The 14,199-nt window shown below is 41.2% G+C and overlaps 1 protein-coding gene across 1 annotated transcript in view; it reads left to right on the top strand.

The window, feature by feature from the left end:
• Positions 1 to 51: 51 nt before the first annotated feature.
• LOC131160927 (extensin-like) overlaps positions 52 to 14,199 on the top strand; it is a 40,700-nt gene continuing 26,552 nt past the window's right edge. The window contains exon 1 of the mRNA XM_058116800.1: positions 52 to 239. Within this exon, the coding sequence (XP_057972783.1) occupies positions 52 to 239 (188 nt within the window). The remainder of the gene's footprint in view (positions 240 to 14,199) is intronic.

Below are 14,199 nucleotides of genomic sequence, written 5' to 3' on the forward strand. Positions count from 1 at the left end.
CTAATCCATGAAACCAAAGATGAAGATTAAGAAATAAACTTGTCCCCTGAAATGGAAAGAATGTTAAAGTCCGATGAAAAACCAACCTTGACTAGTAGCGATCCCAACGTCATGATTAATCTTGGAACCAAGGAAGAACCCATGCAGATGAAAATTGGGGCACTACTAAAGGGAGAAGAAAAGAACCAGTTAAACTTGATCGAGGAGAAAAGGATGGTCGCCATGGCCCATGGACAATTGTACCAAAGAAGGATGATAAGAGCGTTTAACCGAAAAGTGCGGCCCTGATAGTTTCAGGAGGGGGACCTAGTACTGAAAACGATTTTACCGATTCATACCGACCCTCGTGGCAAATGGACACCAAACTATGAAGGGCCTTACGTGGTAAAGAAGGCATTCTCAGGAGGCGCCCTACTGTTAGTGAATATGGAGGAAACCGACCTATTGCACCCTGTTAACTCTAATGCAGTAAAGAAATATTATGCCTGATGGCTGTATACATCTCCCAAGGAAATTAATGGAAGGATCATAATGTTATTTCATGTGTCCCCTCTTTGCTCATTGTTTCGATTAAATGACGGATGACCATTTTTGGACCACCAGTTCCCTTAAAGAACCCAATGTTTTTAATCACTTGATGAACCTTTTTGAGCTTTAAAATCGAAACCATCTTCTTCGAAAAAGTAATTTTCCAAAATTTAAACCGGGTTGGGATTTTCAAAGGTCAGGCAAATCATGTAAGCCAATAATGCAGTGCCAAAATGACGGCATGCCATTTTTCTGCTACTTAAAAGTTAGAGAACGAAAACACCCCTTAATACCCTCTATTGTGTCTAAAAATGTTTAATCTTTCGTTTAAACCCGCCAAAGGATCACACCCCACATTGGGGCAGTTTTGGAAAGACCGATCTCGAACGAAGCCTAAATAAATAAATGTAGGCACGATTCCCTGTAAAAAAGAAAAAATGGAAAAATGATGCAAAAGAACAAGGGGAAATTCAAAGCACAGGAAAGGCAGGAGATATGTGTCGTTTGTGATCTTTGGCCAATTCACCCTTTGGAAAAATTCATAAGTTCGAGCCTCATGCACCCTTTCTTCTTTAACCAATACCCACAACCTACATTACAACTCGGATGAAAAGACTTGACCAAATTGGCATATGTTGTTGCCTCAAATGATTTGTCAGACTCAATATTAGTCTGAACTACGTAATGACCTAATCCTGAAAAGGTACGTAGGCAGCTTGTTCAAAAGGACCAGTTCGGTCAAACTCTTGCAAAAATATCTCACCCCAAACTAGGGCAGGATTTGTTGCCATGGGATGGGTTTTTGAGCCTTGGTTTCCTCATTCTTCTGAAAACCTAAATCCCCAAGTCTATGTTTCATCTCGAGTCTTAAAGACCATCTAGAGATCGAAATGTGAAGCAAAGCACCAAAATAAGCCTTGAGCAAAATATGGACCTAAAGGCACTTTTCAACCTTACAATACCAAAAGGGCCAGTCTCCTTCTAGTTGAAATTGGGGCAGTTGTCACAAGAACAAGAGGTTTTAGTTTTCACAAATTAATGTCGATACCTTTTAGAACAGGGGATGCTATTGTAAAACTTATCTTTTTCCTGAATAAATTTTGAATGTAACAGAACAACTATTTCGAACAGATTGACGTCTTGATTCAGCACATTAACGACATAAATGCATGATTATTCTCATTATTAGGAATCCCCCGTTTATTGAGGTAAAAAATCGGGAACCCAATACACCAAGAGGGTGTTCAGGAACCAATGGGGAGCCTGAAGCATGTCAAACATCGGTAATAAAGGAATGTTGGGTCGGATTCGGAGTACTCCTTCAAGTTTTGGGAATCACTGGAAGCGTTAGTGATCAACTACAAGGACAGATCTTGAACAATCCCTGAGCTTTGAAGATCATGGAAAGTACTGACTGTCAGACACCAGGGCAGAAATTGAGCACCTTTCGAATTTTGAAGAAAGTACTGACAGCCAGACACTATAACAAATGTTGAGTATCTTCTAGAAAGTACCGACAATCAGACACTGGGGCAGATTTTGAGTGCCTGTAGAAATTTGAAAATGGTCAGAGCCGTGATGAGAAAAGCACTGAGACAGATTTCGAGACTTTTTTGGAATCTGAAACGCGGTAAAGACTAATAGCCTATAATTGAAACCGAGGCAGTTGTTAAGTTCCAATTAAGGCAAAGTCAGGTACCGTCGTGCCAGACTAGAACTTAAAAGTGTGGCCAAGATCCGGGATCGAGAAGAAAGGCCATGCATCCTCATACATTTCATGCATGCACTTCATGCATCCTCATGCATTTAGTGAAAGGAATTCCCATTATAGGTAGCAGCATATAGACATATCATGTAACGGGCATCATGTATATATAACAACACGCCCCTGCATTCAAGCATCGCAATTTAGTAACAAGAATACATATAGCAGTAGAGCACCATTCATTCGTACTTGCCTGGTTGAATAAATTTTTGATTAATCTTGTCGCATCCATAGCCAACCATCGTAGGGGTTTGGTCATTGTACCCCTATGGCCCAAATTTTTACATCCATAACAAGTCATTCAAAGGATATTATAACCCAGTTCAGTGTACCAGCAATACTATTGTCCTCAGTAAAAAAAAAACACCCAAATTTTATTAATCGCCCTCACTTATGGCAGAGGAATACCGTGATTACAGTCATGGTCTTGGGAGATTACAACCAAATCTCTCCTAAAATCCAAAAAAAAAAAGTCTGACGTTTTTCAGGTCACATACAGACGGATTCTCATTTCAGGCTGAAGAACGAGAAGTCTGACCTTTTCCATACACCATGGTTTTGAGCCGTTTTTGCTCCCGCTGGATGTCCTCCCGGTTTTTCTCTAACTTAGGTATTCTAGGCCTAAGGTCGTCGGAGTAAACTGCCACCATTTTTCTCAAATCATCGATCTCCCGTTTTAACATCATATTTTCTTGCCTTAAGTTTCTCAATTTCCGCTGTTCCTCTTGGTATTTCATCCGTAAGGCATAGGTTTCATTCCTAAGGAGGGTCACGGTCTCGTTTTATCTCTGCAAGCGACGGACAAGGTGAGATGTCGAAGACATTGCCTGGGCACTATGATAGAGTGCCTAATTGACTATGCCTACATCGGACATCGTGGCCAGTACTGCCTCATTCCTTAGCATTTCTTTTTGGAACTAAGGAGAGAGCTGGAAGGAATTGAGAACAGTAGAACAGGATGGCACCTCGGGTGCCACATTCAAATCAGGACCCTGCTTGGAAGACGAAGCCCTAGCCATGAGAAACGTTTAAGAGTGTTGAGATATTTGAAAATAGTTGAGGTGCGGTTTCTCGTAATAGAGGATGGCCAAAGATAGGTTACAGTCACGCGTGGAGTTGGTCTGTGGTCTTTAGGTGTGAGAGGAAGTCCGTTTAAATAGAATAAAAAAGATTGCCATGCTAAATGTGTGTCTGACAGGAGGACGAGAGAGGTGACGTGCATCGAGAAGCCCCCAAAGTTTGTGAGCGAGGTAAGCTGTAGGAGTTGTGCAGTCCCCTCAGTGGAGGATTATGTTCACAAGGCGGCAGAAAAAAATCCCGAGATAGATTTTGGGAAACGTGGAGCAGTCATAATATCTAAACCAGAGGAAAAAGAAAAAGAAAAAGAAAAAGGCGAGGGGCCCATTTATTCCTAAGGCCTGTTTTTCTCTTTAGAACATGAAGCCAGTTTATTTTGCACAAAGCCCAACTATTTAAATAGACATGGGCTTCATTGTTTTTAAAGGGGAAAGTGGGCCGGCCTGTTTTAAAAATGACTTAGGCCATGTTTCTTTCTGAATTGGGTCGACCCAGTTTTAAAACTCCATCCAAACCCAACCATTTAAATAGACACGGGCTTTATTTTTTAAAAGGGAAAGTGGGCCGGCCTATTTTAAAAATGACTTGGGCCCTGTTTCTTTCTGAATTGGGCTGGCTCGTTTTAAAACTCAATCCAAGCCCAACCATTTATTTAAAATAAACCCAGGCTTTATTTTGTTAAGGGGAAAGTGGGCCGGCCTGTTTTAAATGGCCTGGACTCTGTTTCTTTCTGAATTAGGCCGACCCAGTTTTAAAACTCCATCCAAGCCCAACCGTTTAAATAGATACAGGCCTTATTTTTTAAAAGGAAAAGTAGGCCGGCCTGTTTTAAAAATGACTTGGGCCCTGTTTCTTTTTAAATTGGGCCAGCCCATTTTAAAACTCAATCAAAGCCCATTTTTTTAAAAGCAAACTCAGGCCCAACTCACTCAAGCCCGTCCCAAAGACCACACGTGACCTAAACACGTGATAGAGCCCATGTGGCTCACTCATGATTCCCCGAATTCACTCGAGTCGAAGACGAGTCGACTCACCATCGACCTCACCACCCCAACTGAAACCCTAATGTTTGAAACCCTAACCCTAACTTCTAAACCAGAAACCTTAAATGCCTCAAGCCCTAAATTTATATGAAAATAAAAACCAGCAATCAAGCATACACAAAATTGAAGATAGAATATATATATATATATATATATATATATAAAGGGAAGAAAGAAAGAGCTTATCTCCTTTGGGAGTTTGAAAGAACTCCCCTTGCATCTGTGTGGATCTTCCCTACTGGGGTACTCCCGGTGACCATCATTTGTCTGAGCTTCACCAGATCTCTCCAGATCTGACCGCGAAAACAAAATAGGAGGCCGATCGGAGCTGGATCACCTCTAAAGATGTTTGGGATCTTAAGTTTGCCAAGATCTAAGGTCTCTGAAGAACGGTATATAGATAGAGAGCTTGGAGATAGGCAAGAGTGGGAAAGAAATTATAGAGGGGCTAGGGTTTCAAGTTTGCAGAAAATAAGAGTAGAGCACAGAGATTGAAAGAGGAGAATAGAGAGGGTGAAAGAAGAGAGAAGAGAGAAAGAGAGGGCGTTCGAGAGAATGAAACGCAGGGAAATGAACAGATCAAAAAAATTAGGTTTAAATATCTAAAGCCCCGGAGCCACAATATTCAACCACGTGGCAATTCGCCGTCCGTTCTATCAAAGAGTCTTCGTGGCCACCCTGATCACCACACGATCTCTGTGTTTTCCAAGGACGGTTAGGATTGTGCCATGCCTTGATCTGGGTCACATTTGACCAGCCAATCAGTCACCAACACGTGGCTCATTTTCCCCCACACACAAAAAAGTCTGCGTGGCCACCCTGATCACTACACGATCTGTGTTTTCCAAGGACGGTCAGGATTGTGCTATGCCTTGATCCGAGTCACATTTGACCAGCTACTCGGTCACCAACACTGGCTTATTTTCCCCCAAACACAAAAAGTTTGCATGGCCACCCTGATCACCGTACGATCTGTGTTTTCCAAGGACGGTTAGGATTGTGCCACGCCTTGATCCGGGTCACATTTGACCAGCCCCTTAGTCACTGACACGTGGCACCCCACCTTAACCGCGTGATCTGTGTTTTCCAAGGATGGCCTAGATTAAGCCACATCATCGATCCACACCCACATACACCAGCCACTCAGTCACTGACACATGGCACCTGTCCTTAACCGTACGATCTGATTTTTCCAAGGACGGCTTGGATTGAGCCACATCATCGATCCACGTGCACCAGCCACTCAGTCACTAACACGTGACACCCCTCCTCAATCGCACAATATGTGTTTTCCAAGGAACGCTTGGATTGAGCCACGTCATCAATCCACACCTACATACACCCGCCACCCAATCACTAACACGTGGCACCTCTCCTTAACCGCACGATCTATGTTTTCCCAAGACGGACCAGATCATGCCACATCTTCGATCCGGGTCACCCTCCATCTTCCCTTTTTCTGATCGGCACATAACCTTACTCAGAAGACAACACGTGATTAGTTGTATGGCCTGGTTAAAATAGGTGTCTTTTATCTTCATAGGCCTGTTGCTATAGATAACATAGGAGAGTTCCTACTATTACCCCAAAGGAACAAGATCTACAAAGAGGGGCAGCTGTAGACACCCCAATTTTAACCAGGCCTTTCCGAGGAGACCTCATGTCAAAACCTTCCCACACGGTTGTGCACCCCATACATCTTTGTAGGTCCCACACTGGTTGTGGACCCCACATATTCTTGTAGGTCCCATGGTGTTTGTGAACCCCGCACATCCTTGTAGGTCCCATACTGCTTGTGGACCCCGCACATCCTTGTAGGTCCCACACTGCTTCTGGACCCCACACATCCTTGTAGGTCCCACATTGCTTGTGGACCCCACACATCGTTGTAGGTCCCACATTGCTTGTGGGCCCCACATATCTCCATTGGGCCCCATATGTGCTATGGGCCCCACATCTCTTGGTACGCTAGCTTGGATTCCTACATCCGATGCCCATTACCCCATTTGGTACGCTAGCTCGGATTCCTATATCCGATGCACGTTACCCCCTGGTACGCTAGCTCGGATTCCTATATCCGATGCACGTTACCCCCTGGTACGCTAGCTCGGATTCCTACATCTGATGCACGTTACCCCTTGGTACGCTAGCTCGGATTCCTACATCCGATGCACGTTACCCCATATGGTACGCTAGCTCGGATTCCTACATCCGATGCACGTTACCCCATCTGGTACGCTAGCTCGGATTCCTACATCTGATGCACGTTACTCCCTGGTATGCTAGCTCGGATTCCTACATTCGATGCATGTTACCCCCTTTGGTACGCTAGCTCGGGTTCCTACATCCGGTGCACCTTACCTGCTCTGGTACGCTAGCTTGGATTCCTACATCCGATACAGGTTACCTCCTTTGGCATGCTTGTGCTTGCTGGCTCGAGTTCCTATAACCCTTAAATGGCTAGTGGACCCTACATTGCTTGTGGGCCCCACATATCTCAATTGGGCCCCATATGGGTTTGTGGGCCCCACTTCTCCAGGTACGCTAGCTCGGATTACTACATCCGGTGCATGTTACCCACTTTTGGTACGCTAGCTCAGGTTCCTACATCCGGTGCACGTTACCCGCTCTAATACGCTAGCTCGGATTCCTACATTCGATGCACGTTACCTCCTTTGGAATGCATGTGCCTGCTGGCTTAGGTTCCTATAACCCTTAAATGGCTCATGGACCCCACATTGCTTATGGGCCCCACATCTCTTGGTATGCTAGCTCAGATTCCTACATGTGATGCACGTTACACCATCTGGTACGCTAGCTCGAATTCCTACATCCGATGCACATTACCCCCTGGTACGCTAGCTTGGATTCCAACATCCGATGCACGTTTCCCCCTGGTACGCTAGCTCGGATTCCTACATCTAATGTACGTTACCTCATCTGGTACACTAGCTCGGATTCCTACATCCGATGCACGTTACTCCCTGGTACGCTAGCTCGGATTCCTACATTCGATGCACGTTACCCCATTTGGTACGCTAGCTCGGGTTCCTACATCGAGTACACGTTACCCGCTCTCGTACGCTAGCTCGGATTCCTACATCTGATGCACGTTACCTCTTTTGGCATGCTTGTGCCTGCTGGCTCGGGTTCCTATAACCCTTAAATGGCTCGTGGACCCCACATTGCTTGTGGCCCCACATATCTCCATTGGACCCCACACGGTTTGTGGGCCCCACTTCTCCTAGTACGTTAGCTCGGATTCCTACATCCGGTGCAAGTTAGCCCCTCTGGTACGCTAGCTCGGATTCCTACATCCGATGCGCGTTACCCCCTCCGGTACACTAGCTTGGATTCCTACATCTGATGCACGTTGCCCCCTCTGGTACGCTAGCTCGGATCCCTACGTCCGATGCACGTTACCTCTTTTGGCATGCTTGCACCTACTAGCTCGGGTTCCTATAACCCTCAAATGGCTTGTGGACCCCACATGGCTTGTGGGCCCCCCACATATCTTCATTGGGCCCCACATGTTTTGTGGGCCCCACCTCTCTTGGTATGCTAGCTCGGATTCCTACATCTGATGCACATTACCTCCTTTGGTACGCTAGCTCAGATCCATATATTCGGTGCCTTGCTAGCTCGAGTTCCTATAACCCTCAAAAGGCTTGTGGACCCCACATGGCGCGTGGGCCCCACACATCTTCGATGGGCTCCGCACAGCTTTTAGAACCCTTATATTATTATTATTATTATTATTATTATTATTATTATTATTATTATTATTTGTCAATTGCAAGCATACTTTGTCCGCCCATCATTATTCACCACATGTCATGTTTTCTCCCTTTATCATTCTTCCCATGCTATATTCCCTTCATCATTCTTTATCCTATACTTTGTCCCCCCATATTCACTCACCACATGTCATGTTTCCTCCCTTTATCATTCTTCCCATACTATATTCCCTTCATCATTCTTCATCCCGTATTTTGTCCCCCCATCATCACTCACCACATGTCATGTTTCCTCCCTTTATCATTCTTCCCATACTATATGCCCCTCGTCATTCTTCATCTTATACTTTGTTCCCCCCATCAGCATTCACCACATGTCATGTTATCTTCTTTTACCTTTCTTCCCATGCTAATTTCCCTTCATCATTCTTCCCCCCATACTTGTTTCCCCCAATCATCACTCCCTTATGTCTTCTTTCCTATGCTTGCCCCAAGTTAAGCCTATAAATAGCCCTCTCATTCCAAGCACAAAGAGAGGAGAGCTCTTAGCGGTAGTAAGGAGAAGATTTCAAATATTGAAGTTTTCTATCATGAGTTTGTGAAGCTAATTTTTTTTTAGTGAAGATCAAGAGGTCGATTGATCCCGTTTCCTATCGATGTTGAGTCACCCCATTTGAAGAAGGCACCCCGTAGTGCCTCGAATCAGAGCTCAAGAATAACTCTCGGGAAGACGTTGTAGAGCGGCCCTAGTAGACTCACCAATAGGAAAAGAAGACTGGAGCAGAGGAAAACGAAAGAAGATCAAGCGATCGATTGATCCCTTTTCCTACCGGTGCCGAGTCACCCCATCGGAAGAAGGTACTCCGTAGTGCCTCGAGTAAGAGCTCAAGAACAACCCTCGGGAAGACGCTGTAGACCAACCCCTGCAGATTCACAGACAGGGAAGGAAGATCGAAGGAAAAAAAAACGATAGGTAAAACCAATGAACTTTCACTTCCTATGTTACATCTCCGCCCCCCTTTCCTGAACCGGCCTCTGCTGGTTTATTTGATTCTATTTCATTTCTTATTTTATTTAAATAGCTTCTTTTTAACCCATAAAAAAAAAAGAAAAAAAAAAAGAAATTTCATAAAAGACACAAAAATTCATAAAAATTGTCAAAGAAAATTCAAAAATTTTTAAGGCTTTGAAACTAATTTACATTTGAAAATTTTTGAAGAAAATCCAAGAAAGTTTCCAACATGTTTGGCAAATGTTAGATCTATTTCCTTACATTCAAAATTTTCAAACATACATTCTAAAGTCATACCTTTAAAACCATGACTTTCATGATTGTTGTCTAAAATTCTGTTGTATTTGGAAGAACATTGGAAAACCCCGAAAAATCAATGGCCTCGACTAAGACCTTAAACTGGTTTTTCCCCAAACTAGTCAATGTTTGACCGGCTCACCATTCCCGAACTGGTTCACCCCGATTTTCTCCATTTCGCTTGTATATTATTGTTGTATCCATAAAATTCACAAAAATCACAAAATTTTCAAAAATTCCAAAAATATTTTCACATTTTGATTTCAACTAATTTCATTTGTGTTATTTTGAAAGTTCAGGAAAAATCACAAAAATCATTTTCACACTTAGGAAAAATCATAAAAATATCTTTTTAGGCACAAGAAAAAATCATTACAATCCCGAACAAATTTCAAAAACCTCCCGAAATAGTATTTTTGATACTTTTAAAAAAAAGCTATAGATTTCAAAATCCCCTGGAGCGTATTTCGTATCCTATTTTCGATTTTCCTTCCCAATGATTGTGACCAAGAGCATTGGCTCTTTGGGGTATTGGATTGCCCCGATTCTGAGGGAATACCTATATAGTATTTTCATTTTTTTGACTTTTGAAAGGGAGTAATCTTTAAAGACTTATTACATTTATTTCGGGAAAACTCTTCATTAATCTGGTACCGTTCGTAAGAACGGACGTGTAGGGGGTGCTAATACCTTCCCCTTGCGTAACCATACTCCCGAGCCCGACTTTGGTGACGCAGACTGATTCTACCCCTAACGGGGTAGCAATCAAGTGTTCTAACCACACTTCAAAAGGTTAGTGGCGACTCCACCACACATCGTTTTCCACGAAAATTCACATTTTCAAAATACATATTCATTTTTCCCAGTTCGCAAGTCGAACCCATTTTTAACTAGAGATTGGTTCTCTGGGCCGGGTCCAGGACGTCGCGACAATGCTCATCGCTCAATTTGTCGTTCTTATCATACTCAATATGCTCAAATATGATTTTTTGATATCATGCTATCATACTTAACATGCTCAAAATTTAATATCATGCTCTCAATCATGCCAAGATTGAATATCATGCTCTCAATCATGCCAAAATTTTGGCTCAAATACTACTCCCCCTTTTGACATCAATAAAAAAGGGTAAATATTCAAATGAACATATTATCAGACACTCCTCAATCATAAGCATACATGGTCAAGATCTTTTAAAAAAACATGTTTCATACTTAATATCTTAGATTTTCAAAATACCAATTTCAATATGGCAATTGTTCAAACATCCACATGTAACATGTTGCATATCACTTATCATGAGCCTATTTTTCAAGTAGTAAGGAAAGAAATTCAAGCTAAGTGTTGTATTATACAACACATCAAAGTACATGCCCAAAACAAACTTAGATCAAGCCTTGTCCTTTTAGTTTACTTCTCTATTATGTAGTAGACCAAGCTCTCGTCTAATAGTTATAAATCTATCTTCTGAGAGTGGTTTAGTAAAGACATCAACCCATTGGTCATTTGTATTGATGAATTCTAGAATGATGTTTTCTTTTTGAACATGATCTTTTAGGAAGTGGTGTCTTATGTCAATGTGTTTTGTTCTTGAGTGTGAAATAGGATTTTTAGATATGTTAATTGCACTCGTATTATCACACATAATTGGTACAGTTGTGTATTTTAAATTCAAATCTCTTAATTGTTGTTTCATGTAAAGAGTTTGTGCACAACAACTACCAGCTGCCACATATTCGGCCTCAGCAGTTGACAAAGTCACGTAATTTTGTTTCTTGGAAAACCAAGAAACTAAAAATCTTCCTAGGAAGTGGCATGTGCCACTTGTGCTTTTTCTATCTATCTTACAACCGGCATAGTCTGCATCTGAATAATTGATCATTTCAAAAGCGGTGTCTTTAGGGTAATATAGTCCTAATTCCATTGTGCCTATTAAGTATCTTAGGATTCTTTTAACAGCTATTTGGTGTGATTCCTTAAGTGCTAATTGAAAACGTGCACACATACACACACTAAACATTATATCCGGTCTACTAGTTGTTAGATATAAACTTCCAATCGTGCCTCTATAGTGCTTTGTGTCTATGGATTTTCCTTTTTCATCTTTGTCTAGGCTGATGGTGGTACTCATAGGTGTGCCTATGGGTTTACTATTTTCCATACCAAATTTTTGTATCATATCTTTTATGTATTTGGATTGACTTATAAAAGTCTCATTCTTTACTTGTTTAATTTGCAGTCCAAGAAAATAGTTTAACTCTTCCATCATGCTCATTTCAAATTCTTCTTGCATATATTTTGCAAACTCTTTACATAGATGTTCATTTGTAGCACGAAAATATTATATCATCTACGTAGATTTGAACTAAAAGTATGTCATCTTCCTTATTTTTAATAAACAAGGTACTATCAATTTTTCCTCTTGAAAATCCCTTCTTAATTAGAAATCCACTAAGTTTTTCATACCAAGCCCTAGGGGCCTGTTTTAGTCCATATAAAGCCTTAGTTAGTCTAAATACATGGTTAGGATTTTCAATACCCTCAAAATTAGGGGGTTGTTCAACATATACCTCTTCATTAATATACCCATTTAAGAAAGCACTTTTGACATCCATTTGGTATAACTTAAATTCTTTGTAGGAAGCATAGGCTAACAACATTCTAATAGCTCCCATTCTAGCTATGGGGGCAAAGGTTTCATCATAGTCCATTTCTTCTTCTTCATTGTACCCCTTTGCTACAAGTCTAGCTTTGTTTCTAGTGATTATACCATTTTCATCCTTTTTATTTCTAAATACTCATTTAGTTCCTATGATTGAATGATTTTCCAATTTGGGTACAAATTTCCATACTTGGCTTCTTTCAAATTGGTTTAATTATTCTTGCATTGCAACTATCCAAGATTCATCCTTAAGGGCTTCTTCAACATCTCTAGGTTCATTTTGGGATAAGAATGCATAATGATTGCAAAGGTTCTTTAGTGAAGATCTAGTAGTCACACCTTTAGATGGTTCACCTATAATTTGTTCTTGAGGGTGATCTTTCTTATACTTCCATTCTCTTGGAAATTCCATATTTTCTATGAGTTCATCTTTTAATTTTTCTTCTTTAATTTCCTTTTCTTCCTTGATTTCTATCTCATCTTCCTTTTTGAACGTTTCATCTTTTTCTTCATTTTTGACTTCTCTTGAAAAAGGGTTAGATTCATCAAAGTTTACATGAATTGATTCAACTATGGTAAGCGTTCTTTTTTTGTAGACTCTATAAGCTTTACTATTTGTGGAGTATCCTACAAAAATGCCTTCATCCGATTTAGCATCAAATTTTCCTAAGTTGCCTTCATCCGATTTAGCATCCCGGTCGACCGAGTACTTTTGTACTCCAACTACCTGGTCGACCGAAGGGTCTTGGGAGAACTCCCAACGGTCTGGTTGACCGAGCCCTTCAGTTCAAAATAGCCCCGGTCGACCGAACCTCGGAATTTTGGAAAATCGCCTTCCTCGGTCGACCGAGCCATTTGAGTCCTGGTCGACCGAAACAATCCTGGTTGTCCCTTAATTTTTACCGTGGTTAATATTTTTAAACGGGGTTAACTTGGTTAAAATATAATAAAACTTTCCTAATAATCCCATATGTGTCCTTAACGGTTATATTTTAAGGGTAGTCTATATATACCCCCTCATTTGGAATAATTAGGAGGAGATTAGCAAATATAATTAGCCAAAATCCTCTCAATCTCAAAAAGCCCATATTTCATATTCAAGCTTTAAACTCCTACTCTTACTCATTTATATTGCAAATACCTCCTTGTAAGAGTATTTTTGTGCTTATCTCATCTAGCTTATACTCTCTTTTGGTTGTTTTATTTGTGATCTATATTTCATAGAGAGTAAACTACAAGTTCTCCTAGGGGGTTTCATAAATAAGCCTTCCATAGGAAAACTCCCTTGAGCTTCTGAGTTTTGCATTTTCATTGCAATACTCAAGAATTCATATTGAGTTTTGGTTGCGAAAAATATTTTACAAATCCTTTTTCAAATATCTTTTGTGATTTATCTTGAGAAAAATATTTTGAGATATTTGCTTGCGTGCTAAAGATCTTTGTTACTATACTTTTTGCTTGAGAATATTTTCTTAATACAAAGATCAAATAACTATTTTTGCAAACCATCTTTGAATATTTCTTGTGGTTATATTGTGAAATACTATTTGTTGAGATATTTGAAGTGTGCTTGTGATCTTTGTTTGTGCATTGCGACTGAAATATTATTTTGACGCAAAGATCATACCATTTACACTCTCACGCACTGATTGTTATATTTGCATAAATATTTGAGAGTAAACACTTAGACTACATCGAGCTTATCAAATCCTATCTTTTGGTAGTGTATTGATTATACTGTGCGTATCTGGGTACTCATCTGCTTTACACGAAAGCACAATCACTGTACCATTTGATTGTATTTCAAATACTGTTGTATTTCCAGGCACGGGCCTGAAGAGGGAGACTAGCCCTGGAATAGTCCCGGATTGGCTTAGACCCGGTTAGGAAAGCTAGGTGCGTCATCCTGTTAAGGCGTGTAGGTTGAGGTCAGCCCCGCTAATTGACTTGGTTAAGGTTGAGGTCAGCCCTGTGTTAATTTGACCTGGTTGTAAACGGTGCCGCTCCACCCTTAAGTGAGCCATTAGTGGAATCCTCTGATTTGCGAGTTAGAGGCGGGGACGTAGGCACTGTTGGC

This window comes from Malania oleifera, chromosome 7, assembly GCF_029873635.1.
Source record: "Malania oleifera isolate guangnan ecotype guangnan chromosome 7, ASM2987363v1, whole genome shotgun sequence".
Lineage (NCBI taxonomy): Eukaryota > Viridiplantae > Streptophyta > Magnoliopsida > Santalales > Ximeniaceae > Malania > Malania oleifera.